We start from the raw sequence: 24,446 nt of genomic DNA, 5'->3' as shown, positions 1-24,446 counted from the left end.
CCATTTGTTAACATGCCAATCGTTCTTTACACTGGCTGATTAAAAAATAATTACCCGCAGCCATTATTGAGCACTCTTGCAAATGAGCTGTGGGAAGCTGTGACCGTGCGCTCAGCACACAGTGTGCCTTGCCTGTTTCAATATTATTTTAATTAAGTATCTGGGTGAAAGGCCTTTCTAATGTAACTTTCTTTTCATCATCAGAGGGCAGGCCTCCACACTCACCTGAGAGGTGCCGGACTGGTGTAACCCAGCATCGCTTCAGGCTGCTTCCAGTGTGGTGGCACAGTGCAACCTACTGCTTATTCAAATTCAAAAGGAGCGACCTTAGGCAGACCCATGAGGAGAAGAGCTCTCGTCTACATCCCAGGGACATGGTTACAGCAGAGAGCTGGAAGGCATCACTAAGGCCTCAAACTGATTAGCTACGGACACATGACTTGGGCTGGGACGTGGACAGGGTTAGGGTTAGGAGGTGGAGGCAGTAGCTGAGGACATCCCTTATGCCTGGGAGACTTTGAGCTGGTTTTCTTGCCTGCAGAAGAGACCAGCACTGCTGAGGCAGGCTGGTCCTCCTGGATGGGCAAGAGCAGAGGGCCTCAGTGAGAAGAGGTCTGGGAGAGCTTCATCGCACTGCAGGATCACAGGCACACAGCACACCTTCACTTGCCATGGACTTTTTTATGTTCTTTTCACAAAACACTTTGCAAAAGAAAAACACAGAAGAGGTGGAGGAAAGCCCACGTATGCTGGTTGCCCATCCGCCTCCCACAGCTGCCTTTGTGCATGACTCAAAGCAGCCACATTAGGTAGTTCCACCTCATTCTTATTTACGTGTTTTCCCCTTTCTGCATCCCAGCTGGGGCTGTATTTAGCAGAGCACACAGTGACCGTGCTTTATTGGGGGGGCGGGGGGGGTGCCCTTTCACATGTGCTTACATTCTCTCATGTAGCATTTGAGCTGCAGCACTAGTTTCAATTATCTCTTGTTTGCAAGCAGATTAACTCAGCAAGCACATTTCAGATCTTCAAGCCGGTGTAAAACTAACAAACATTGCAGAGAAGAAATCGAATTACCACACAGATTCAAGCCATATGAAACGGCCCCAGAGGTTCCTCTTGATCTCCCAACTGTCTCTTACCTGTCAAAATTCCCTTGCCAGTTATTTCTATCAGGATAAAAAGAAGCTCCTGAGCAGGTAAATCCTTTCAGACCTGGCAACAAGGAATTGCAGTAGGGTTAGGGCTTGATGCTGAGCCTGGGGCTGGGTCCTTGCCACATGCACCATTTTGGAGGATGCAAAACCTGAAGAGTAGTAAGGTTATTGTACACAAGAAGAAAATTCTTCACAATGAGAACAATCCGCTATTGGAACAATTTCCCCAGGAAAGTGGTGGATTCCCCCGCACTGAACATTTAAGATTCAGCTGGACAGGGTGCTGGGCCATCTTGCCTAGACAGGGCTTTTACCAAGAAAGGCTGGACCAGATGATACTTGAGGTCCTTTCCAACCTGATGTTCTATGATTCTATGAAGACGTTGAGAAAGGTGCAGCTATAACAGGCTATCACAGCCCAAATTGCTTGCAGTGAGGTGAATAAATGATCTCTTACTGTTTCTTTGGCAGAGTCGGGCTGGTAGTCCTCTACTCCTGAAACAACACAGAAATGACATTGCTTTTTGATCAAACCAACCCATTTCCCCAACCAATTCTTCTTTGTGAGTTGAGAAATGCATTAATACCAGTAGACACTCCAGGAACCTGAAACCCTGAGCTTCAGACTTTGAATAGACAGGAAAAAAAAAAAAAAGAAAAAGAAAAATCAGAGGGGTTTTCCCTTGCCTCCCCAGAAACATATGTTCTCACCCGGCTTTTCTTGGCAGAAGTTAATAACACATTTCCCAAACAGCTCTAGTTTCTGCAGATGACTTCATTTCCCATCTCGGACACTGCTATGGCAGAAATCTAGGAGAACTGATTAGACCACATTAGGTTAGATAGGGAGCCTGGTGATGAAAAGCTGCTGCTGCTGTCTCTGCACCCATTTGAGACCATTAGTGACCTCCTTCCCTCTCACCAGGGATGCTGCCCCATTGCTGAATTCTGCTTTAAGTGTCTGCACCGTGTCTCTCAATTTCTTCCTGCAACCCACAATCACATTTTTCCCCTGTGTGCGCTTCCCCCACTGAGGTGAGCTCCAGGAAAACAGGAAGGAATTGCTGTATACATAGTTTAGCAACACACTTTGGGACCCCGTGGGATAAAGCTTGCTGGATCAGTGCACTTTACTATTATGAGGATGTTGATGAGTATCCTACTATCCCCTAAAAGCCAGCCTAGACATTTCCAAAGCCTCTTTTATTTTTTTAATGCAATAACACTTCCGTGTAGCTTTCCCCAGGTAATTGCTGTTTCCAGTGTAGTTTCATACTAGGTCACTCAGATAACCTGGAAAGAACCATTTGCCAGTCCCTCCTGTCTTCAGCATAAAGCTACTAAATCTTATTTGCTACCACATTAAGCTGGCTGAGAAGGGAGCAAGGGCTATGGATGCAGTGCAGTTTGCTCTAACAGTCCCCTTTATTTTATATTTCCTTGGATAATTTCATGGTCCATTAATTTCCTGTAGTTGCTCCCTGCAAACACACACACGTCACCATGGTGTGTAAGTCTCCTGCTTGCTAGCACAGGGACCAGGCAGATTACACAAGTAGTGGTTACACCTGCTCTGGAGGCACAGAAAAAGTGTCTCACCTGCATCCAGTGCAATGCAGAGATGCTGATGTCCACTGCAGTTGGTACATGTGAAATGCAGATGTGCATGCACTGAACTGAACTACTGGGTGAGGGCTGGCCCAGATTGCCCACGCCCCAGCACAGCACGGTTTGTATGACACCCATCTGGCAGAGGCACAATGTAGAAAATACACTAGGGAAAGCATGGCAGAGGAAGCAGAGGGTGCATTCCCCTCCAGCCAGGCCCTCAGCTAGAGCAGGAGCATCCCATCACACTCCACAGGCAGAGCAACATCTGACCAGCCCCAGCTCATAGCAGCTCACCCCAAGCAGCCTACAGGTCGCAGTGCCCACAACATCCCGCTCTTGCAAAGAACGCAGCTAAAGCCTCATGTAAGACTGCTGCACTGGAATCCAAGACAAAATCTTTCCCTTATTTTTAAATCATCTGGTGGAAAAAAAAGAAACAAATCTGTGCATGAGGACTTTGCAGCTGCATTATGCTAGTTAGTTCTGAAACTTGTGGAATTAGGGAGCCGCTTCCTGGCAGCAAAGTCTGTGCCCAGAAGCTGCAAACCTGAATTTGCAGGGAGAGATGATTCTGTCCCCCAGGAAGAGGCTGGGGGCAGCAGGATGGGCAGCCCTTCTGGACAGGCACAGTGTGGGTGGAGGGGACTGATAAGACTGATGTCTCTCCAAAATGACAGCTTGCTTGGAGTTCGCTTTCTCTCTCGGACAATTGAACTTCGACAAAAAGAGCCGGAACAGAATGTGAATCCTGCCTAGAAAGGAAAAAAACAACAAACCACAACCCCCAGCAGAACAAAGGGAGGGAGGCAGACTTGGTGGATCTAAAACACAAAGAAATGTTATTCATGGGCATTATTGATTAAGTTTTCCTCACCAACACATACGTAAATACTTATCTCTCAGATGAATAAGAGGCTCTGTAATGCTGGAGGGAAGAAGGGAAAAGATTATTGAAAATGTGAGGGTCAGAGAAGCATCCAGCTGCAACGGATGCATTGAGAAGATAAACAAAGACATCTTTGCCAACACACTGGTCTGCCAAAGACCAAGTGTGATAGAAGGCAGCGATTTTCAGGCACTAAAAGCAATGCTTGGGCTTTGATAACAGTAAAATAGAGATTATGGAGCAGATCCTCACCTGGGTTAATTCAGTGCCAGGGCTCCAATCACAGGGCAACTAGACTGATTCACATTGTCTGAGGATCCTGCTCACTTTGGACAAAGCAGCCCATTAGCAGAAGGGCAGAAGCAGAGATTTATGACAACCTCTGTAGGGCAGGAACAAAAGGGAAGAGCAACCATGAGTGGGATCAAAGGAGAGAGAGGAGAAACGGGCTCTGACTCATCAACACCCCCAAACCCGCCTGACCCCTCGGTATTACCCCATCCCCAGTACTGCCTTGCCTGCTGCCACACGGTGGAGCACATGGGTCCTTGTCTGGAAACAGCTCCTGCTGAGGCTGGCTGAGTTAGCAAACATGCCAAATCCAAGACTAGATCTGCCCCATGAGCCAAACCCAGTGTCTCATGTAGCACCATGCAAAGCAGGTTTGGCAAGCAGAGCTGAGACCCCCAAACACCCTAAGGGTGCAGACAGGAAGGTTTGGTGCATTTGGTGATATCAGCCTTGAAGCACTGGATACCTCTGAGGGCTATGAGGGACCATCAGGATCATCTGTTCTGGCATCCAGCAACCCTGTGGGATCAGCTCGTGCATCCTGCCTGCAGTCCGTGGCTTCATCACCATGACTTGCTCTCCAGGCAGCAGGACTGTCTCAGGGACATATTCAACCTGCTTAGCAAGCTCAGGTCTGACTTGTCTACATCTGTATCTACATCTGCCATGAGGGGAACAAACAGTGGGCAGTGTTCAGGCAGGATTTCCACTGACCAGGACATTGCAGCTAGTGTGCTGACAGTGGATGCCCAGCAAGGAGTTAAGATGAGGCCAAGCCCCCCCCAGCACTGGAGCACTCAGCAAACACCAGCACAGGCGTTGGGCTTGCATAGGTGTGCAAGTGCAGGATTGAGGGTGCACCAGGAGGCACCACAGATCCCCCAGAGAAGCTCTGCTGCTTCAGGCCAGCTCCAGCCATCATGTCTGCCCAGCTGTACAGAATGAGCTCAGGTCTGCAGCTATTCCACACACACAGGGTTTGTTTCTACCCCCTCGTGTGGCAGCAGGCAGAGCCAGACACTGGCCCTGAGCTGCAGAGGTGGCTTGCCATCAGCTAAGCCAGCCATTTCCATGCACCGCTTTGTGCCTCAGTTTCTCCGTCTATAAACAGGGACACAAGTGACACCCCTGAGAGCAGGCTTGCTGTGGCTCCTGCTCAATCCACTCACAGAAGGATAAAAAAAGACTTCGTGGCTTTTCCTATCACTTTCCCCCAGCGTCTAAAACACAGGCAGCAGCGCTGCTGTTAGCCCCAACGAGCAACGGCTCAGGAGCTGGAGCAGGGCAGCCTCTAGTGGCTGCACGCCAGGAAATACCGGTCCCCAAACCCGTGTTTAGGGAGCGTTTGCTCTTCAAAGCAGCTGGCCTGAATAAACCACAGCCTGTGCTGCTCCATTGCCCCAGAGCCAAGAAGTCCTCGGGCTCCCCGTCCCTGGTTTACATCTTTGCCTCCCTGCTGCTCACACATTGCTCCCATTTTCTCCTCCAAAAGCCTCCAATCCCATGGGCTTCTGCTCTGCCCGTGCAACCACAGGTACCAAAAGCAAATGTGTCCCAGATCTCATGAATGTGCCACACGACATGTCTACAGGGCTCATTAGCATCACTGGAAATAGCTCCAGCCCTGGTGCATTTGGCCATGCAGCTGACTGTGGTTAGCTGCTGGATCTGCAGTACAGTCTCCGATTGCTGGAGCTGACTATTGATAGCAGATCCATTCAAATTCATGAATGCCCCATCTGGAAAAGCACGGCCTTTTCTGCTGCAGGGTGCTCTGGCCCTAGGAGATGCACACTGGCCTCCATTGCTTGGGAAACAAGGCTCCCCTGGCCTGTCCTGGGAAGGGAAGCTCAGGAATGGAAAGACCAGTCCTACTCTTAAAATTGCATCTATGGCCAGAACTTCCAGTGTCCCTTTTGCTGTCTTGACCTACCTCTGCTGACAAAACTTTGTCTTCCAGGTGGAAGGCTCATGCTCTACAATCATCCCACAGCTCCATCATAAGGCCTTCAGCTTCCCCTCACACAGGACATGAAAATGAGCAATACAAGCCAGGTGAGGAAAAAATCCTCCTGGCTGCCTCCAACAACCACTTGGCTTCACCTCAGTACATCTCCGCTCTCTGCCTCATCCCAGTTTTACCGGTGAGTCAGAGCTCTCCATCTAACGGTTGAGCATCACACTGGGGGTGAGATAAGAAAGGCAAGCAAGGACCAGGCTGTCTGTGGGACATATCAGAGGACAGACACCTAGACACAGACATGTAAATCAATTGGAGAGTGGGTAAAACAGAAGAGGAGCTCTTTAACACACCAGTGTGGGATGGTTACTTGCCACAAGTTGGACAGAATGTTTTCCTGCCCCATGTTTCAGGGTGATGACCAGTAACATGGCACAGCATCAGCACAACAGGCTGTTTAACTGCTGGCTGCTGATTCATCAGTTACGCAAGAAACAGTTTAAATGCAGTTTATGTCAATAATTCAGGCAGCAGTTTTGCTTTTAGAACTTCCTAAAATGAAAAAGGGTTGGAGAGAGAAATCAAGCAAAGAAGTCTCTCTGTAGCAAAGAGACCCACGTGCATCTTAAGTTGCATGCACCCAGGGACCTAGCAGCATCCTCCTGCCATGCTCCCACTGCAGCTGCTGGAGATCCATGTCTGCCATCAACCTCCCCACCACATTTTGTTGGAAGAGTTCAGATTGTGGTGTAAGATTCAAGGACAGGGCAAGGGTACATCCAAAAGTAGAAACAAGGAAATGTGTTGGGGACTGGCAATATGGCATATCAATCCTCTTCATGAACGCAAGGTTTTCCTCCCCACCCTTGTCTTTGACCATTTCACTAGGAGATGCAGTCTGCTAGCTAAGCAGTGCTGGACCACAGGCAGCCATGCAGAGCATCAGAGACTTTTGTGTTGATCGGGACATCACATAGAAAGTCTTTAGCTGCAGCAGGGCCAGACTGTGTGTCTCCCGGACACTTGATATTTATGTTATGGGATAAACAGTTCCCAGTCTACACATTTTTATGCATATTGTTGTTCCCTAACTACAGAGGAGACCCTAATCTTGCAGGGGCAGAAAGCATAGAGTCTCCTAGCTAGGAACAGGAGTCAGTCAAGTTCAGGTTTGAAATACTGGGAAGAGGGTGAAGGTGATTACCAGTTAGGATTGGATTACTATGGGGCTGAGAGAATCCTCTGTTAGAGGCTTAGAGCCCAGACAGGCTGGGTTCCATCTGTGTAACATGAATCACTTGGCCAAAACCAGCCAGGGAGCATGGACATATCAGAGAAATTTTTGCTTCCACCTGCTGAATATCACCTTGCTCCTTTTGACTGTTTCTCCCTTTTGTCTAGGGAAAATAGAAGCTGTAATTGTCCAAAAGCCTTGTGGGATTATTTCTTAAAACCCTAGATACTTCACTTATATATAAATATAGCTACTCTGTAACTAATCTTTTCTGAAATAATTCATTATTTCAAAGGTATGACACTTCAGAGTGACAGATTACAGCTGCACTCCCCAGAAACTGCATCATGGGCAAGATAAGGCAGGACAATGGCCAAACAAGCCACTGAACAAACTGGCTGGGTTATATGGGATGAGATAAGAGGAAGACAGGGACAAGATACAACCTTTTATCCTCTGCATTCACAGAGACATTTGTCCCTTTTTCAGTGAAGCAGACCTTCTCCAACCAGCAGAACCTGCAGCAAACAACCTGAGCCTGCCTCTGCCTGGATGGTTTTGATGTCAAAGGCAGCTAAGCAAAGGGGGAGGCTGTTTTCATCCAGACCTCTGCTCTGCCACCAGGAACACTTGACATTGCCTGTGCTGGCTCTTTGACAACGAGGCAATGGCAAAATTAATGGCTGTGCTTCTGAAAGGGATTTAAACATTAATAATGAAGGCAGGGGGACAGCTCCGCAAGGCACATTAGCGTTATTCAGGGCTCTATTCACCTGGGATGATTACAAAAGGGCCCTCTTGTGACAGGGACCCATCTATTGGTAGTGGGATGGAGAGGTGAGAGAGCCTGTGCTAATCTTTCTGTAACTGTACCAAACTGACCCTGTCTCCCCTTCATTCCCTTTCCCCAAAGCCATAGTGGGTCCAGGTATTTGGTTTCTCAAGAGCATGGCAAGATTTTGTGTTGAACCCACATCTCCCCCAATGTTGCACAGCTTTCCAAGTCACAGACAGATTACCTGATGTGGTCTCAAAATCTGCTCTTATTCCAAAGCTGTGTGTTTGGCTGTAGAAAACTAGAGAGAAATTTGTCTTGAGCGAAACAGGAAAGGGGCCAACACAGTTTTGTTTCCATCAGAGAGGCTGTCAAACTGTTCACAGGAGGAGCAGGAGCTGCATCCAACTCCCCCTGTTCATCCAATGACAGCACTGGGGCAGAATAAAGTCAGAAAGCCAGTGGTCATAGGGTCTACCAGCTCCCACAGCGTCCTCCCCTGCCATCAAGGCCAGCTCCTTCCCCCACTCAGTAAGACAAATTACCCAAGCAGCCGTTCCCCACTCAACCTACAGAAATGTTGCAGAAAAATTAGCTTCTCAGTAGGCTGGTTCAGACATTATCAGCTCACTTATCCAACACCTAGATATCTCCAGACATTCAGAGACAGCGTATTTGGCTCCTTGTTCATTATCTGTACTGCACTGTGGGTGGAGGCATTCAAAGACAAGACCTCCTGGCCCAAATCAGATGAAGTGTGCCCTCTGAGTTCTCCTTACTTACTTTCTGGTTGCTGAACTTCTGACTTTGATCTCAGACCACAATTTTCAAGCTGTTTTCCATGATTATGAAGTACAGAATGTCCTTTTCTGTACTAAAAGCTTACAGCGGCAAGAATCCATTCGAATCCAGAATCTGAAGCTTTAGAACAAATGTCCATTCTTGCAAACATCACAATAAAATTATGTGAGCCAGCAATACTTGAAATAACACCCAATTTATCCTCCTATTTCCCCTGTATGATTATGTCTTTCATTTTGCTGGGGTAGAGAACCTTGAAAACAAATGAGTCAGTTTGATTTTTGTTTCACAGAGAAGTTAATTTCCTGGCTCCTTTGCTCACTCATGACATTCGGCTGACAGTCTGCATGCTTTCTGAAGAGCTGACAGACTTTGAAACTTTGGGCTTTGTGGATAGGGAGGCTGAGGTCCCAGCATCCTCCTGCCCCCTCCAGTTTTGCACTGGCATCCAGTGCATGTGACACCTGCAGCACAAGAGTGTTTTCCTGGCTTTCCACAAGGCTCACAGCTTTCCTTCTCACAGCCTTCCCATCACTAAACTCAGCACAGCAGACAAATGACAACCTTAAAGTTTGGCAAGATTGACCTGGCACATTTAAAATGTAAACAGCAAATGAACCACCTTCAACATCCCAGGAGCCTGTGCTATGGCAGTGGAAGTGGAAGCTTGCGAACCCTTCCTCCTGCTGTGTAACACTGACCATTGCTGGGACACAACCACAGAGCATCATTTACCCACAGAAATGAAGGGGGACAGACCCTTTCACCCCATCCTGAAGAAAAGACTTGCATCCTTGATGTCAAACCCCCTGACTTGCTTTTCAAGGTGACTCCACCAGCTGATGGAGCAGTTCAAGGACTGTTGAACCTTTCCCTTTTTCAGCCCTTTTGATATTTTCTTCCATCCCCTAGGTCTGTCCTGCAGACAGAGGCCTATCACCCTTGCCAGAAGGTTAATCCTATCTCAGAGATCATCTCCAAAACCTATACTTAGCACTACTCTCTATGACTGTGGAAGCAGCCCTGCATTGGTCCAGCCAAGGAGGTGCCTGAAAATCTCAGTCTCCCCTCCTGCCTATCCTAAACCCTCAGCACTTTGTCTCACCCAATCACACTCTCACATGGAGTCTTCTCCAGTCTTACAAGGAGATAAGACCAATTTAGAAGTATGATGAATGTCTGTACATAAAAGTTCTGATTCAAACACTTTCATTAGATTTAGTCACTGGTTCCCAATACAAAATGATGGTGACACCAATTCCTTCCCAGCCTGAGTGACTAATTGTGACACAGAGGCAATTAGGCTTGGTTAAATGATCCGTGTCCCTTCAAAATAATGGTCTGTCAAACTGCATTTGCCCAAAATAATCCAGGATTGACTTGAGAATCAAAATACCTGTTTCTTCAAAATTAATAAAAACCCAGAGCTCCTTGTTCTTCCATGGTGCAGCTGCAAAATGAAAGGGCTGCCTCACAGTGATGGGGGAGGATAGGCCACCCTAAGGGAGGTGGGAACAGGCATCAGAAGACTAGATGCTGTTAGAGGCAAGAGCTATAGCAAACTACTTACCACAGGCAGAACACAGCCTGAATTGAGCTGGGTAGACTCCTCTGGCCTTAAGCAAACCTCCCTCCAAAGTCTCCAGCACTGGCAATACCTGGAATGCAGGAAGATGTGACAGGCAGTGGTGTGTGGTCATCTGCACCAGGCTGTTAGCACAGGCTTCCTCAACTGAGGCTCCAGCTCACCAACATGAGCTTTGCTGGTTGCACCCTGAGGGCAACACTCCACTTCTGGGATCTCCCCGCTAAAGAAAACCTGCACACACGTATCTGTGGCCATGAGGTGATCCTGGGGAGCCAATGGGCTACCTCATGGAAACACATTGCAGAGAACACAATGCTCACAGGGACTGAATGACACTGTCCACTTTGGGGACAGGGACACTCAGGAGATGGGGTTGAGTTTCTCCAGGGTTCAGGCAGCAGATCCCAGAGCATCCTGCACTTCCCCATATCCTAACCCAGAGTTAGTAAGGACCAAACCTCGAATCTGTTACCTAGTTATTTGCCTCCACAGAGAACTCCTGCTAATTAAGCACAATGGGTTAATTGGAAGAACCCACACAGATGTCCCTAAGGATCAAGGCCAGGGAATGAGCTCTCCCCTACCCCACACCATCCTCTGCAACTCCCAGAGGGTTCGTTAGCTCTTGCTGCACACCCACTACAGTGGGGGGCACCCACCTTCATGGGACCCCAGAAAAGGATGCTCTGGCACCTTGGCTAATTTCTCCATCATCTCCCAAAATTACACCCATGCAATTTCCATCTGCTCTGCACAGCTCACTGCACCCAGCTCTGAGACGGGAAACACAAAGCAATTACCCACGTTAATGGAAGCAGATATTCATACTGCCTATCTTGCTGCTGTAATTCCACCCCTGAGAGCTGGTGGCGGAAAGGTGCTATGGAGCCATCTAAGTAAAGCTTGAAACCTGCCTTCATCTGCATCCCACCTAATCACACCCATTCATCCTCAGGCAGTAGAGCCCACAAAGGTGATTTTTCAGGGACTTTCCTGAATGGATTCTCACATGTCTGATGCTGGTGAGCTTGCCCCTTGGAAACTACCTTTCCCTTGGAACCACCAATTTGGGTATTTCTCCTCCATGACAGCTTTGGCTGAAATGGGGCAATTGGCTCCTGTACCTGGGGCTAGGGTGAGATATCAGGTGATATCTGGTGATACAGGGTGAGCCAAGCTCCTCACCTCATTCCTGGGACATGAATACAGAAAATAAGAGATTTCACATCCCAAGCAAATTACCACCCAGGAAACAAGAAGTGGCATGGCCTCCTCCCAAGACACTGGTCCATTCCACACAATTTCATCCTCCATGCAGCTGTTTAAATTAGTGTGGACTGAGGGTGAAGGTCCAGAAGCAGACTGAGCCTCATGTTTGCATGCTAGATGAGCCTTTGCCAGCAGCAAAAGATGAAGAAGGGATCCCTGATGTTCTGCATGTGACAGAAAGGAGTCAGAGATGATGATGCTGTAGGTCTCTAACCCCTGTGCTCCACAGTGAACTCAGCAGCACAGTCAGTAATGGACAGAAATAACAACTTACTTCTGGGAGAGATTTTTCACCAAACTGTCATTTCATCTGCGACCATGTGGGCTGATCTCCAAAAGACAGCTGTAAAATATCTTCAAAGAGATGTGGGACTGGAAACAGTTCTCCACTGGAAAACTAAAAATCACTGACCTTTTAAAGGACAGTGGTTTAGTCGTGCTACCAGCATGTGAAAGATGCTCTTCCCCTGGTACCCCCTCCATGTTGCAAGGAGATTAATTCCTTGTTTCTCTCATTTTCCAATGGAGAAAAACTGCCTATTTCTTCTGCCCCAGCTAAGTCTCTCTGCTCTACAGGTGCCAGTAGCCTTAGCTCTTTGGCTAAATGGATCAACACGCCACTTGAGCTCAGGATGGTGCTTTCGATTTATTCCTAACTTCAAGGCTTCCTTCTGACACACAGGGGCACAGCCAAGCCCTCTAGCCCAGGGGCTCCTACACATGCTGTGGGTACCACAGCTCTAGGCATGTCTGGAGGTGGGCAGGAAGGTGTTAAGTCTGGAGCTGCACTAGCTCTCCACTCCTGCAGTGGGGATTTCATTCTTTATTTATGGGCCAGCCTCCTCTGGCTAGGAGACATTTAAATTTTTCAGCAAGGTCTATGTCCCATCACCCAGGGCAGTTTAAATTCTCACCCATTTCATCATGCACAGACACTGGCGCAGGCATCAGCAAGTGGATAGTAATTACAGCAGGGAAAGGATGAAAAAAAAGTCAGTTCTGCAATGATTATCCCCTGTGTAAAATAGAATTATGCATATTTTACACAATGAAAATGATCAGCCTGTTGCGCTATTCAGCCCTACCCATATGTGACAGAACAGAGACGTTAAAAGAGCATCTCTTAAGGTTTTATCTCAGCCAAAGGACATTGCTCCTGAAAACAACCGCTACATGTGAGAAAGCCCCATATAGCACTCAGCTGGTTTTGAGCATGATGTGACCAATAATGTCTGATTGTTCATCAAAAGGCAGCTCGAGAACAGAAAGCTTTCTGGCACAGGAGTCTCCAAACGGAATTGTAACATAGGATGTTTTCCACGTTGGGTGCTGACATACAACACTTAAGGGCTCTGATTTTCAAAGACTTGTGAAAAACCAGCTTTGAGACAGCAGCAGAATTGTTATGGTCCACAAGAAGTCGCCAGGCTTGCTGCCTTCTGTTACCAACTACACCAAGAGCAGAAGCCACCACTGCCCCTACTGCCAAAACAGATGCTGCTAGGGAATTGCTCATCTCCACACCAGACTGCGTTTGACCATCAGGCATGCTCAGGCAGATTGGTATTATGTGTCAGAGAGGGTTTAGGCTCCCAACAGAAGCTCCTCGGCAATTTGCACAGTTCAATATAACAATTTGTTCATGGATAATGCTAGGGGAGGGAGAAGCAGTGCTGACTGAGTGCTGAAAGGGAGAGCTGGTCATTGCTCTGTCATCAAGGCATCACTCCATGATCATTTTGCCAGATGCAATTTAAACAGCTAATCACTGCTGCAGAAGAACAGAGACACTGAGCCTCACAAGGGCAGGAAGACAGTGTCCAGTCAAGAGGGAGGGCAGGCAGCACAAGTGGTCCAATTCCTCCTCACTGCTGAGGAAACTGAGGTGTGGAGAGACAGCACCGAGCTTATGGTCACACAGGGAAGGTGCTGGTAGTGTAGAAATGGAACTCCCATTTTACAGCCCCCATCTGGGAAACAGTGGAGATGCAAATTTGCCTCCTTCCCACCCCTCCAGGCCAGTGCCCCACATTGCAGGGGCTGCAAATGGTCGTCAAGTTTTGTGGGCTCCACAACAGCACAGCAGGGAGGTGCCACAGCCCAGGAGTCCTGGACTGAAGTTCCCACTCCCAGGCCACTGCAGCAGAGGGAAAGGGGATGCTGATGGGAACCCCACCTGATGCTTCTGGGAGAGGAGGCAAAAAGTTTGTTTGTTTTCCTTTTGTGCACTGGAAGCTCTCTAATTGCACTAAACTGTTTCCCGGAGAAGGGTGTAATTAAAAGTGAATGGCTCCAAGTCCTTAATTATCATGAATATTAAAGGAAAATAAACACTACATCAGTATTCATTTAAGCAGAAATGGAGAAAGAAAGGCAGAACTTGATCCCAGCTGACACTTCAGCATTTTATAAATGAAATTACACAGCTGGGGGAAGGGGAAACAAACAAACAAAAAGAAGACCCAGAAAACAGTAAGGACCTTGGCACAAAGCAGCAGGGACAAGCTGGAATTGACAGTCACCCCATGCTATGTCCTTCCTCATCACCTCATCCCCACAGTTAGCTGCTTCAGAGGAACGTACAGGACATGCCCAGGTTGACAGTTCCAGTACTCAGTGGCCCAGGAACTGGGATTCATCTCACCTTTGCTCACAGCACTGATGCACAACTGTTTGGTAGAGTCACTCCATACATGTGCAGTTCAAACTGGATGCTATCACTGACTATAGTCAGTCTATCATGCCCCAGTGCTGCTATGGAGTGACCTAAAACCTGCTGAGCAAGGCAACCCCATCCTGTAATATGCTCGAGATTTTCTCACTAGGAAAAAGATGCAAGTCACATTTTCTGTCCATCTTCTCCCTCTCCATCCCTGGTTTCACCTTTTGCTTCTTTTCTCCAGCACCCACTCCTCAGCGCAAGAAGCATAACTCACCACTAGCAGTTTCTGCAAGCCACAGGGCTGATGGTCCTTCACTCTCTTGTTAGAGCTGCTGGAATCTCACCAGTGACCTGCTATATAGCACAGCCACACACAGTAGCTTCACCCATCCACACTAGCTATAAATACAGCTCATCCCCTGCACACTGTACCATCCAGCCTTTGGTCATCACAGACCAGCTTTCCCAGGGACCCCAGACTGGGAGCCGAGCAAAGTTTTGTGTGTCCCAGTTCAGCCCCAGAAGCACTATAAAGATATAGTTAAGGAGCAAAAGGACATAGCTGGCTTGCAAGAAAATCCTCCATGGCAAGACAAGCCTACATCCCTCTCCAGCAGGTTAAGGCATCCCCACCCACAGCACCAGGCTTTCCTAAGAACCAGGCCCACCATGCCTCACCCAGACTGCATCCCTTACGCAGTAACTATGCTACTACTCACACTCCTGCATGCCCTGAGCTCAATGCCAATGAAAAGAGGAAAAAATCTTTCCAAGACTCAGTATAACAACACCATCCCCTGCTGCTCTGTAGGTATTTATGCCGTTTCCAGGCTCCCTCTAACTAGTCCTCAGGCAAATGCAGTGCACCTGAGTCAGAGCAGTGAGCACTGCTAGCCTCAAAGTTACAGCTACCCTCAGCCCCTGGATCTGAGAGGGAAATGCAGTCCTGAGTCACGTCCTGAGGCTGCAGAGCTTTTGTGGTGTAAAACTGATGTTTAAATTTCTGCTATCTGCAAGCAAGGCCACATGTGTGTCTGGGTCACTGCCCAGTGGTGTCTCAGATAGACACTGCCTTCACACTTCTGCCTTCATCAGCCTGCCCCTGCTTTATTTCTGCACAGGTAATGTGCTCTTAGTACCCGTACTCTGCCCTAGAAGCGGCCGCATCCTAACAGTGTGTGAAATCAACCATGTGCAAATCATTTTGTGATGCTAGAAATATTCAGTATCAATTTTTGTGCTCAAATACACCCCCAAAGTGCTCACACATGAATGAATAATGCAGAAATCGCTCTCCACAAATACAGCCCAGGGCACCATCCCTCTCTGCCCTCAGCCACCCTCAAAACTAATCATCTTCTGCTTCTCCCAAACGTACGGCTCATCATCAGCTGAGGTGTTGTCTGGGTTGGCTGGGGTATGAGTAAGAACTAAAATGTGACTTGAATGACATTATAAATGCGGTTGATCATAAAAGCACAAGCCACAGCAGATTTTGAAGATAACTAATGGCCCACTCCTGGGTCTCATAAATCCAGGTGGATTGTTAAAATCCACCCAGCACTCCAGTCTCCATCTATGTGATCTATAAGCTATGTTCCCTCTCCAGCCTACAGAACGTGTTATGCATTGCCCACCATAACAGTCAATGTGTCTCTGCACACCTCCTAATGACAGGTTGTTAATGAGGGCAGAGCTGGTGCTTGTCAATAATAATCAACAGCAAGACCCATGCAGACCACATGAAGAATGACTGCTCCCAGGATGGTTTACAGTAATGCTCAGAGGCAAGCAAAGAGCTTGAATCCCTCCTTTGCTGAGTCCTCTCCTAATCCCCCCTCTGCACTGCAAGGAGTTTCCAGTCTTCATATTGTTGCTCCAAGGGATGTTCAGTGGAAGGGTTAAATGTCCAGATCGCCCTTGGATGCGGGTGCTCAGAGAGCTGGCCCTTCAGCTGGCCACATTAAAGGTAGAATCTCTGGGAAGTATTTTTATCAGTTAGGGGAGCAATGACTTCAACATTTGTATTGCTGTTGTGACTAATGGCTCAGCCCTTCCAATGCCAGCATATTTCACATGTCTTAACAGTAATCCTCACCATAAGAAAGTGATACCAAGGGAAACTGAGGCAGGGGACATTGTGCTGTAGCTTCTCAGGCAAGACATATGGCCAGCTATGGCTGCGGGGAGCTGGGGGTCTCTTCAGCAATAGCAGGGTGTGCACTAGCATTAAAAGTCAAAGGACTTGTCAAGATACCTTCTTGCGACCTCCCCCATACATCTGTATTACCTTCTAGCCTTAGCAGCTCTACAGCAACCCAGCTGCCACGTCCCACTCCAGAGATGGCCACATGTCAAAAACATGCGGGGTGATTCCTGGACTGCCTGAAAGGCCCTGCAAATATGTGGGTTTCCATGATGGCGGCAGCAGGGGATGTTTCCACTTCTGGCCAGGAGCAAATGAGTCATTTGGCACTGGTGTCTGTATGGGAAGAACTGCCTCATCTCTGAAGCAGTCCAGCACCAGGGGTTTGCCATCAGTGTTGGCCTCACCAGCTCCAGAAGTGCTGGATGTCACACTGGCATTTCTTCACACATCAGATCTTCCTTGGGTCCTTTTCTTTCCAGGCTGTGTTGCTTGAGGTAGCCAACATCATGAGGACAACACTACCAGCCTTGAAAATGCTTCCTACCAAGGGGACAGCCTGAATCTTAAATATGGGTTGGTGATGGCTCATATGGGCAGTGTCCCCAGCCCCAGTGAGACACAGCAAATTGCCTGCCGGCCCCAGCTCCACTGAGAACCAGATGGCACCACCAGGAGCCACTATCCATGGTGGATGGTGGATGAATAGCCTACATCTCAGCAAGCAGGCAGGCCCAGTGCATCACCTGCAGGGCCAGGATTGCTCATCACTGCTGCTAGAAAAGATCAACAGGCTTCCATATCTATCACAGCCTCACCACCACCATGTCTAGAAATGATTGCAGCAGCCCAGTAGAGAGGGCTTCTCCTTGGGGGAGCTTTGAAGGGTCTACTGGTCGTAAGGCAAAATGGACATCCATCTCCTCCAGTAGCAGGAGGCTTTAGGTTCCTCAGGCTGTGAGTTCTCAGGCTCCCCAAGGGAAGAAAGAGGCTGCATTTAGGGCAGAGAGTTATGCACCCAGAACAGCAGCTGCAGACCCAAATGCCAGGAGCTACAAGCTACAGCGAATCACAGCGAACCCCGGGCATGTGAGCAGTGGTAGGTGCTATCAGAGCCAGCAATGACTCACACCATGGTTCAGCACCCACCAGCTTCAGTGAGGCCCAGCTTTCACAAACTAAAAAGAGAAGGAAACAATGCTCTGATATTTCTCTGGGTCTTTTCTTTCTTCTCTCTTTCCCACAGGGAATCAAGTTCCTGCCAACAAACTGTTGATTGCGCTCAGGCGGCTCGTGTTATCTGTGCTCAGGAGCACGGCGCAGCGTGCACTCCCCTCCAACGCCTCAGATCTGCTATCATCCCCTGCCACCCGCATAATCGCTTTGGTCACACCACGCTCTCCCCCACTGCAATTTCACAGCCGCTCAGTCAGGGGGAAATCACAGCAATTTGGAATTACAACTGCGTGCTGCCTCTTAAAAGGACACTGGTTTGAACAGAGATGGATTGGCTGTGGCAGGACCCTCACAGGGTCCAGAGCTCCCCAGTGAATCACTTGGCACCAAGTGCTCGGACAAGTAAAGGGTGCTGGGTCTGAGCGGTTTGGGATGAAAACAGACCCCTTTCCATGCCAAGAGCTACCCTGGGCTGGGGAGCATCAGGCTGTGAGGAAAAACTGTAGGCTTTAAAGTCTGTCCCTTCCCCAGATTTCCTCCAGACTGCTCAAAAAAAGTTTCAGAGGTCTTTTTCTCTCAGAGGGATGCAGTAGATGCTCTGCTGCCAGCCTCTGTATGTTCTAAGTGCCTAAACCCTTCACGAGGCTGTGTCTGTCCTTCAACAGTGGGTGTAGGCACAGCCAAGCCTATATCCTGTCATGGTGGATGATGCTTCAGCACCTCAGTCTCACACTCTCAAAAGTATTTAGGGGCTTCCCTTCCAGTGAAATACAAAGGGTGCCAAAACATCCATCAAAATCAGCACCAGCACACATGGTTAAATACCAGTACAAAGTCACAGCTCTGTCAAGAGTCAGTGATGCAGTGGCTGCAACACAGCAGTAGGAGAAGATCCATTTGACTGGGCAAATATGTGACACAGCATTCTCATTTCTCTGATTCTGTTTCAGTGTTATATGCATTTTTCCCTCTGTGCATCCTTTGGGGCTCCCCCAAGACTTGTCTCAGCAGAGGAGGGAATGCTAGGTTGCTGAAACAATCCAAATCATTCCATATCAGTCATAATCATGCTCTGGCAGCCAGCGTACAACCCATGATCTGTGTCTCACGGTGTGCATGCAAGGGCAGATGATGGGGTTGAAAGAGGAGAAAGAGGGCTCAATATTTCCATTCACAGCATTATGGATCTGATTTTCTCTTGCAGTCAAATGAAGCATTGATTTATTGCAAATAGCCACTGGGCTGTGCTGATAGTGCAATAGATTATCTTGCTAGGTACCTTCTAGTCAATACTGTATGTACCTCAGCAAGTTACCTCTGCCAAGGGCTGCAGCATGAGCCTTAAAACAGGGCAAATGCCAGAGGAGGGCTGGCATGGCCCAGGGCCACTGTCCCTGAAAGCCATCCCACCTCTACAATTTCTCCTTACCCAGCCCATGGGGTAGAATTATCTGTGGGAGCTGCCTGCAAGGAGCAGATCTGAAAGCCCCACAGAGTGCAGTGTGCTTGGCCACTGTCCCCACCAGCCACCACAGGCAGAGCTTCAAGTACTGTCTAGTGGCAGACAGGGCCCGTGGGAGACACAGACACCCCTACTCACGGCAGCAAGCCTTCTTCCCCTGCTCACCACCTCTGTGCATGCTGCCTCCAAGCTGCTCCTCACTCTTCTCCACAAAGCCTGCCTTTGCCAGCACCTCTCAAGCCTCTTATTTTCACCACTGTGTAGCCTCCTTTCCCCATCTTTTTCTTCTTTTGACCATTGTCATATATCCCCCTTTTCCCATGCCTGTACATCCTCCCTCTCCTGCATTCCAGGTCTGGGCTATGGCCACATCCACCTGGGACTTGCATCATGTACTCCGCACTGTGCAGCACACTCCAAGGGTAAGGGACTGCAAAGGTGCTCCTCCCAATCTCACAAAGCAGGAAGACGGCTTTGCAACTATCTGCCCTCTCTGATGGTCAGTGTCGGATGAGTGTCCCTCTTGTCACCTCCATGCCCTGTCCTTCAGTGACATCTCCAGGATGGGTCTTGCTGCCTTCCTACCACTGGACCTGCAAAAAGAACCCGCAGCAGAGTGCTGTGGGCCCCACCAGCAGCTCCCCGAGGATGGATTCAGTGGAAAGAGCCACGAGGGGGCTCCAGGAACCCATCTGAGCTGGAGCAGAGATGCCAGGAACAGAGCTTGCTTTTCCTGGAGGATGGAGGAGAGATGCTAGGAGCTGAGCTCACATCTCCTGAAAGATGGGGTCTCATCCATCATTCAGGGTGGAGGGGAGCAGGATAGATGACACTGCTCTGTCGAGGATTTGCCAGAACCTTTGTCCCTGTCACATACATCATGACAAGAAGCAGTGCACATGTCACAGTGTGCCCAGCGCAGAGCCTGAAAGAAGCTGTGGTGTGGGCTGTGCTGGCCTGACCCAGGGGACAACAGGGCCATAAGCTCTTGCAGGATACTGGTTTTCAGTGCATGATCATTTACACCAGCTGTGGATTCATCCCACAGTGTTATTCCTGCAGGTCTACATTTATCCCTCACAGCTGTTTTATCCCTGTCTAACTCCACTGAGTGTAGGGGTATTATTTCCAAGAGGTAAATTTGACCCCAGCGCTAAAGAAATGCTTTGGATAACACTGCTGAGCTCACTCCTTGGCGAGCATCCTGGACATGCAGAAGTGACTCTGAGGATGACCTTTTCAAGTATGGGAGACATTGGTGAGAGAGCAGGTCCAAGTCTGTCTATAAGTTTGTCACAGTCTAACTCCGCTGCCCCATCAGCACTGGGGGAAGAAAACACTCCTTTTGAGTTAAAGACTCAGCATGCACAGTCCTGTTACTGCATGATGAGGTGAAGTCGCCCAGTAAGGTGGGGACAAGACTCAGCAGCCCTGGCATCATTGAGATAGATAACTGTAGCTGGATCTTTTAGGTAAAGAGCAGTACATGCGACAAGGTGACCCTCGCCTGGCACCCTGCCTGGCCAGCACCACATCCTCCTCTCAGTGAACTTTCTTTGCCTTTACTCTTGGTGAACATTTCACACAGCCATGTGAGTGTCCAGGCCTGGCCACAGCAAACCGTCCTCTCAGGTGGAAATAACTCTGAAGAAGATGTTGCAGCCAGAGCAGATTCTCCACCACCTTCTTTCCCTTTGCAGGCCTGCAACCATCTCCCCACCAGCAGACTCTGCAGCACAAGGTTTATACTGACAAGGAGCCTGGGGGCAACCTGGAGCGCCAAGTCCACATGGCTGCTATCTGGCACTATGGTTCAGCATGGACGAGTCCTGCACTGCAGCTCTAGACCCACAGCAGCAGTGGGGTGCAGAGTCCATTGGGGCTGATCTACTGTAACTGATGGAGACAGCGCAATTACCCAGATCAGCTAATTAGGATTCCAATAAGACTTGTTTGGAGACCTGACCTTAGTGGAGGACTGGGACACTGGAGGTGTTGGAGATGGGGTTTGGAGCAGGAAGGAATAGGGTTAGGGTTAGGGTTATCTGCATGAGGGTGCAGATAGCTTTAGCCACCTGGGGATGGCAGAAATGCAGTTGAGACCACTCAGCCACTGCCTCTCAACTTTCTTTAGGAGCCCTATATATAACAGGTCAGATTTGGCCAGAAAACCCTGACCCCTGAGCTGGTTGGCATGAGCCTGCAGGAAGCTATGGTTCTGCACACCAAGGGTTTTGGTAGGCTGATAGACAGGGACAAGGACTTGGACAAGGGAAGCACCCTGGGTATGGCAGTTTAGCAGGGAAACCAGCCCAGCGGTCTGCTGATAGTGTCTCCAGTGACATGCCTCTTGGGCATTGTCTCCTGCTCTCCAGAGCCTAGGGGGTCAGCATGGATGCTTTAAGCCCTTGCTACACCCAGCAATGTGGTCCAAAAACACATGGAGCTTCTGTTGCCGCTTCACATGTCCCCGTCCAGCCTCACAGTGTTATCACAGACTTTGACCATTGGTGATCTGGCTTGAGGCATCACCAAGCAAAGAAGATGTCACTTCAGAATTAAGTTGCCCCTGAACTAGAGGAGCTGTTTCAAAAAGCTATCCCGATGGAAAAATAAATGTGTGAAGGACCCACCCTGCAGAACAGGCAGGGAAAAAATAGATCACAATGTAGTCAGGGCTCAGACAAGACCACACTTGCTTGCAAAAATAAAGCATTGCATTTGACACATTGCTTACATATTAATTAGTTTGATCAGCTTGCCTGGGTGTGTTAACATGAGTGAGAGCTTGTGTCTGTTCAGTGATGAGCTGTTAAAACATCCAAAATAGAGCTACAAATAATGTCAGGCTGAGATCTTCCCTTTGCCCGGAGCCTTCCTGCTGGTTTTCTAGTGCTTTTCCACTCATATTTTTCTATTTTACTTCACTGTGTCTCCTAGGTACCGTTTCTTCCCCAGTGCAGAACCAGAGACCCACGGGCGCAAGAGAAGTGCCTTCTGCACGGGAAGCCAAGGAACTGTCACTCCTCAAACACAAAGACAAGAAATGGAAAAAGAGTAAAACTCTATCCTCTTCACACCATGCCGTTCCTTCTCAGCTTCTCTCGGATCGCTGGAGAGGCACAGCCGCCGCAGAGGCTGGAATTAACATCGCCCCTTTAACGGCAGCGCCACAGCCTGACATCAGCGAGCTGGGGAGTCCAGGGAGGGCTGGAAGCTGCTGCTCCAGGAGTGGTGCCAACACATCCCTGTTTCCCTGCCTCTTCCCCGCTCTTGTTTGTGTGTGCCTTTTAACATGCCGCATATGTATCCGTGCTTGCCAGTGGATGTCTGCAGGGTTTACATTAACCAGCTCAAGCTGAAGTTGGTAAACAGCTATTAAAGTTTTGCTCTTCATGCCTCCGAGGGTGTCATTTCTGGACAAGAGAGTCACTTGCATCCTTTGAGTTCTTACAGGCTGTTCCCTTGTTTGCAGCCCAAGAAGATCTTCCCACTTAGCTATGTAGACACGAGGGGGTTGAGTTGGTTTGTGCCTGGCACAGAGAAGGGAAATGTATCTCCCGAGGCTTAGTGAGGAGTGTTCATGTTTTTACCTGTTTCCTCGACAAGAGGGAGTCAGACTCAAAACCTGTAACTTTAAAGTTCTCACTCCTGAGCAGAGTCAGCATCTAAAGCTGCTCTTTTGCCCTGGGACAAAACGCTGAACCCAGCGACTCTTCAGTCCTGCAGGAGGCTGCAAACTAGGTCTTGATTTTACTCAGACTGTCACAACTCAGAAGTTTCTTGGAAACCAGATTCCCATCCCAAAGGCTGCACGGCACTGAGTGGGAAGCTGAAAGCAAGTCTCGAGCACCAATCCCAGCTGCAGCACCAACACTAAAGCTATTTCCCCCCGCACAGGTTTTGTTTCACACGTCCTTGCCTTCTGTTTTTGCTGAAGCCTCCGACCCTATTGAGAGGCAAATTTCAGCCATCTGGCAAAGCAGGCTATAGGGGGGGGAAGAAAAAAAAAGGACAATGTGCATGAGCACAAACACACACACAAAACTCTGGAGATTAGGGAAGACAAAAACTTCACTGAGCGCCGCGGCTTTTGCTGGAGCGCACGGGCGGCGGGAGAGGAGGGAGCGGCGGGCGGGCGGGGAGGACGGTTCTAATGCAGGCAGGTCTGCCTGCGTGCCTGTGGGGATGTGGGGAACGGTTGCAGGCAGGGGAAGGCGTGACCTGCATGGAAAATGCCAAACAACTCCAGACGCACACAGACATAGGCGCACACACACACGCTCACAAATCTCCGGACCGAGATAAGGCGGACAGCGGAGCACTCGGAAGGAGGCAAAGCCGTCCCCTGCAAACCAACCGGCAATCCTCCACACCAAACCCACCAGCAAACCCTCCTAGAAGCAAAATGAGGTGAGTACCTCCGCAACGGGCTGACCCCGGCGTCCCGCATGCCGTGGTTTCGGGGCACGGCCGAGCAGCGGGGCCATCCCGCTGGGGAAGGTTTCCTTCTGATGACCGTGGCTTTGGTTTCCCCATCTGCAAGCGAACCAGGCGTTGCTCATGCCTCAGCTTCGTGCTGCAGCCCGGTTTGTGTGCCAGCACCCCGGCAGAGCTCAAGGAATCCTCGGGTGATGGGCATGCAGGCGGGGAGTACTGCTCTGCCATGGTCCATGGGCAAAAGGTGCGAGAGAGGCTGGGCACGCTGCAAGGGCTTCGGGTTTCTGTGTACACCATGGTCATTTATCACCTTTAGGTGAGGGTAAGATTTTCCTGGCATGAGAAAATAGTTTGATGTCGTTTTGTCTCCCCTGTTTAAAGGGAAAGCAGTAAGTTGCACCAGCAAAAGGCCCATTCAGGTTGAGGAGGAGATGCCCATTTTCACCAGCCAAGCATCCAGCCCCATGCATGTACCCTGTCCAGAGGAGAAACAGATTTTCCCTTCGCACATTTTTGTGGTTTCAGACAAGCTGTCAGAAAAAGCCATGTTCAACCTCACTGTGCTTGAAAGAAAAATCAATTCAAATTTCTCAGCTCCTATTAGCTTTGGTTTGTAATGAAGAGCTGAGAACAGTGATGGAACTACACAAATGAGTCCCAGAAATCTATTGCCCTGGTTTTGAAAGAACACAGGTTAAAAATAATCCACTAACAGTGCTTCAATTTCCTCACCAGCATACGCAAATCAAGCCTGATTTTGAAACCAGGTGTACACGTACATGTGAGCAGTTCCAGTGCCTGTAATACACACCTACAAGTCTTTGCCAGGCCTTAGTACCTTTTTAGAAAGCATAACTTTCCATCTTTAATGGCTCTAATTTCCTGCATGTTTCTTTTCCTTTCTGCACTCCACTGGGTTGTAAAGTGCCAGAGGTCTGCTCCTCTTTCTGAATCCCATGCAATGGCACCAGCTTTGGTGTCTGCACCA

The 24,446-nt window shown here is 49.0% G+C and overlaps 1 protein-coding gene and 1 long non-coding RNA gene across 3 annotated transcripts in view; one reads left to right on the top strand and one right to left on the bottom strand.

Moving 5' to 3' along the window:
- Positions 1–911: 911 nt before the first annotated feature.
- On the bottom strand, positions 912–24,439 carry LOC134168910 (uncharacterized). The gene is made up of 4 exons (XR_009966706.1): positions 23,440–24,439; positions 3,907–4,036; positions 1,615–1,967; positions 912–1,306 (listed from the first exon to the last, which is right to left on the bottom strand). It is a non-coding gene; the product is annotated as an uncharacterized LOC134168910 (long non-coding RNA).
- MASP1 (MBL associated serine protease 1) overlaps positions 23,184–24,446 on the top strand; it is a 24,682-nt gene continuing 23,419 nt past the window's right edge. The window contains exon 1 of one of the 2 annotated variants that reach the window (XM_062629057.1): positions 23,184–23,431. In XM_062629057.1, coding sequence (XP_062485041.1) covers positions 23,247–23,431 — 185 coding nt within the window. In that variant the 5' untranslated portion in view covers positions 23,184–23,246. The remainder of the gene's footprint in view (positions 23,432–24,446) is intronic. The other variant, XM_062629058.1, reaches the window with a different exon arrangement.

The sequence above is a fragment of the Pezoporus occidentalis genome, unplaced genomic scaffold (assembly GCF_034315485.1).
Source record: "Pezoporus occidentalis ecotype Australia unplaced genomic scaffold, CSIRO_AGI_Poc_V1 ctg327, whole genome shotgun sequence".
Classification (NCBI taxonomy): Eukaryota; Metazoa; Chordata; class Aves; order Psittaciformes; family Psittacidae; genus Pezoporus; species Pezoporus occidentalis.
The sequence above is the reverse complement of the archived record's forward strand: the minus strand, read 5'-3'. Positions and strand labels throughout refer to the sequence as shown.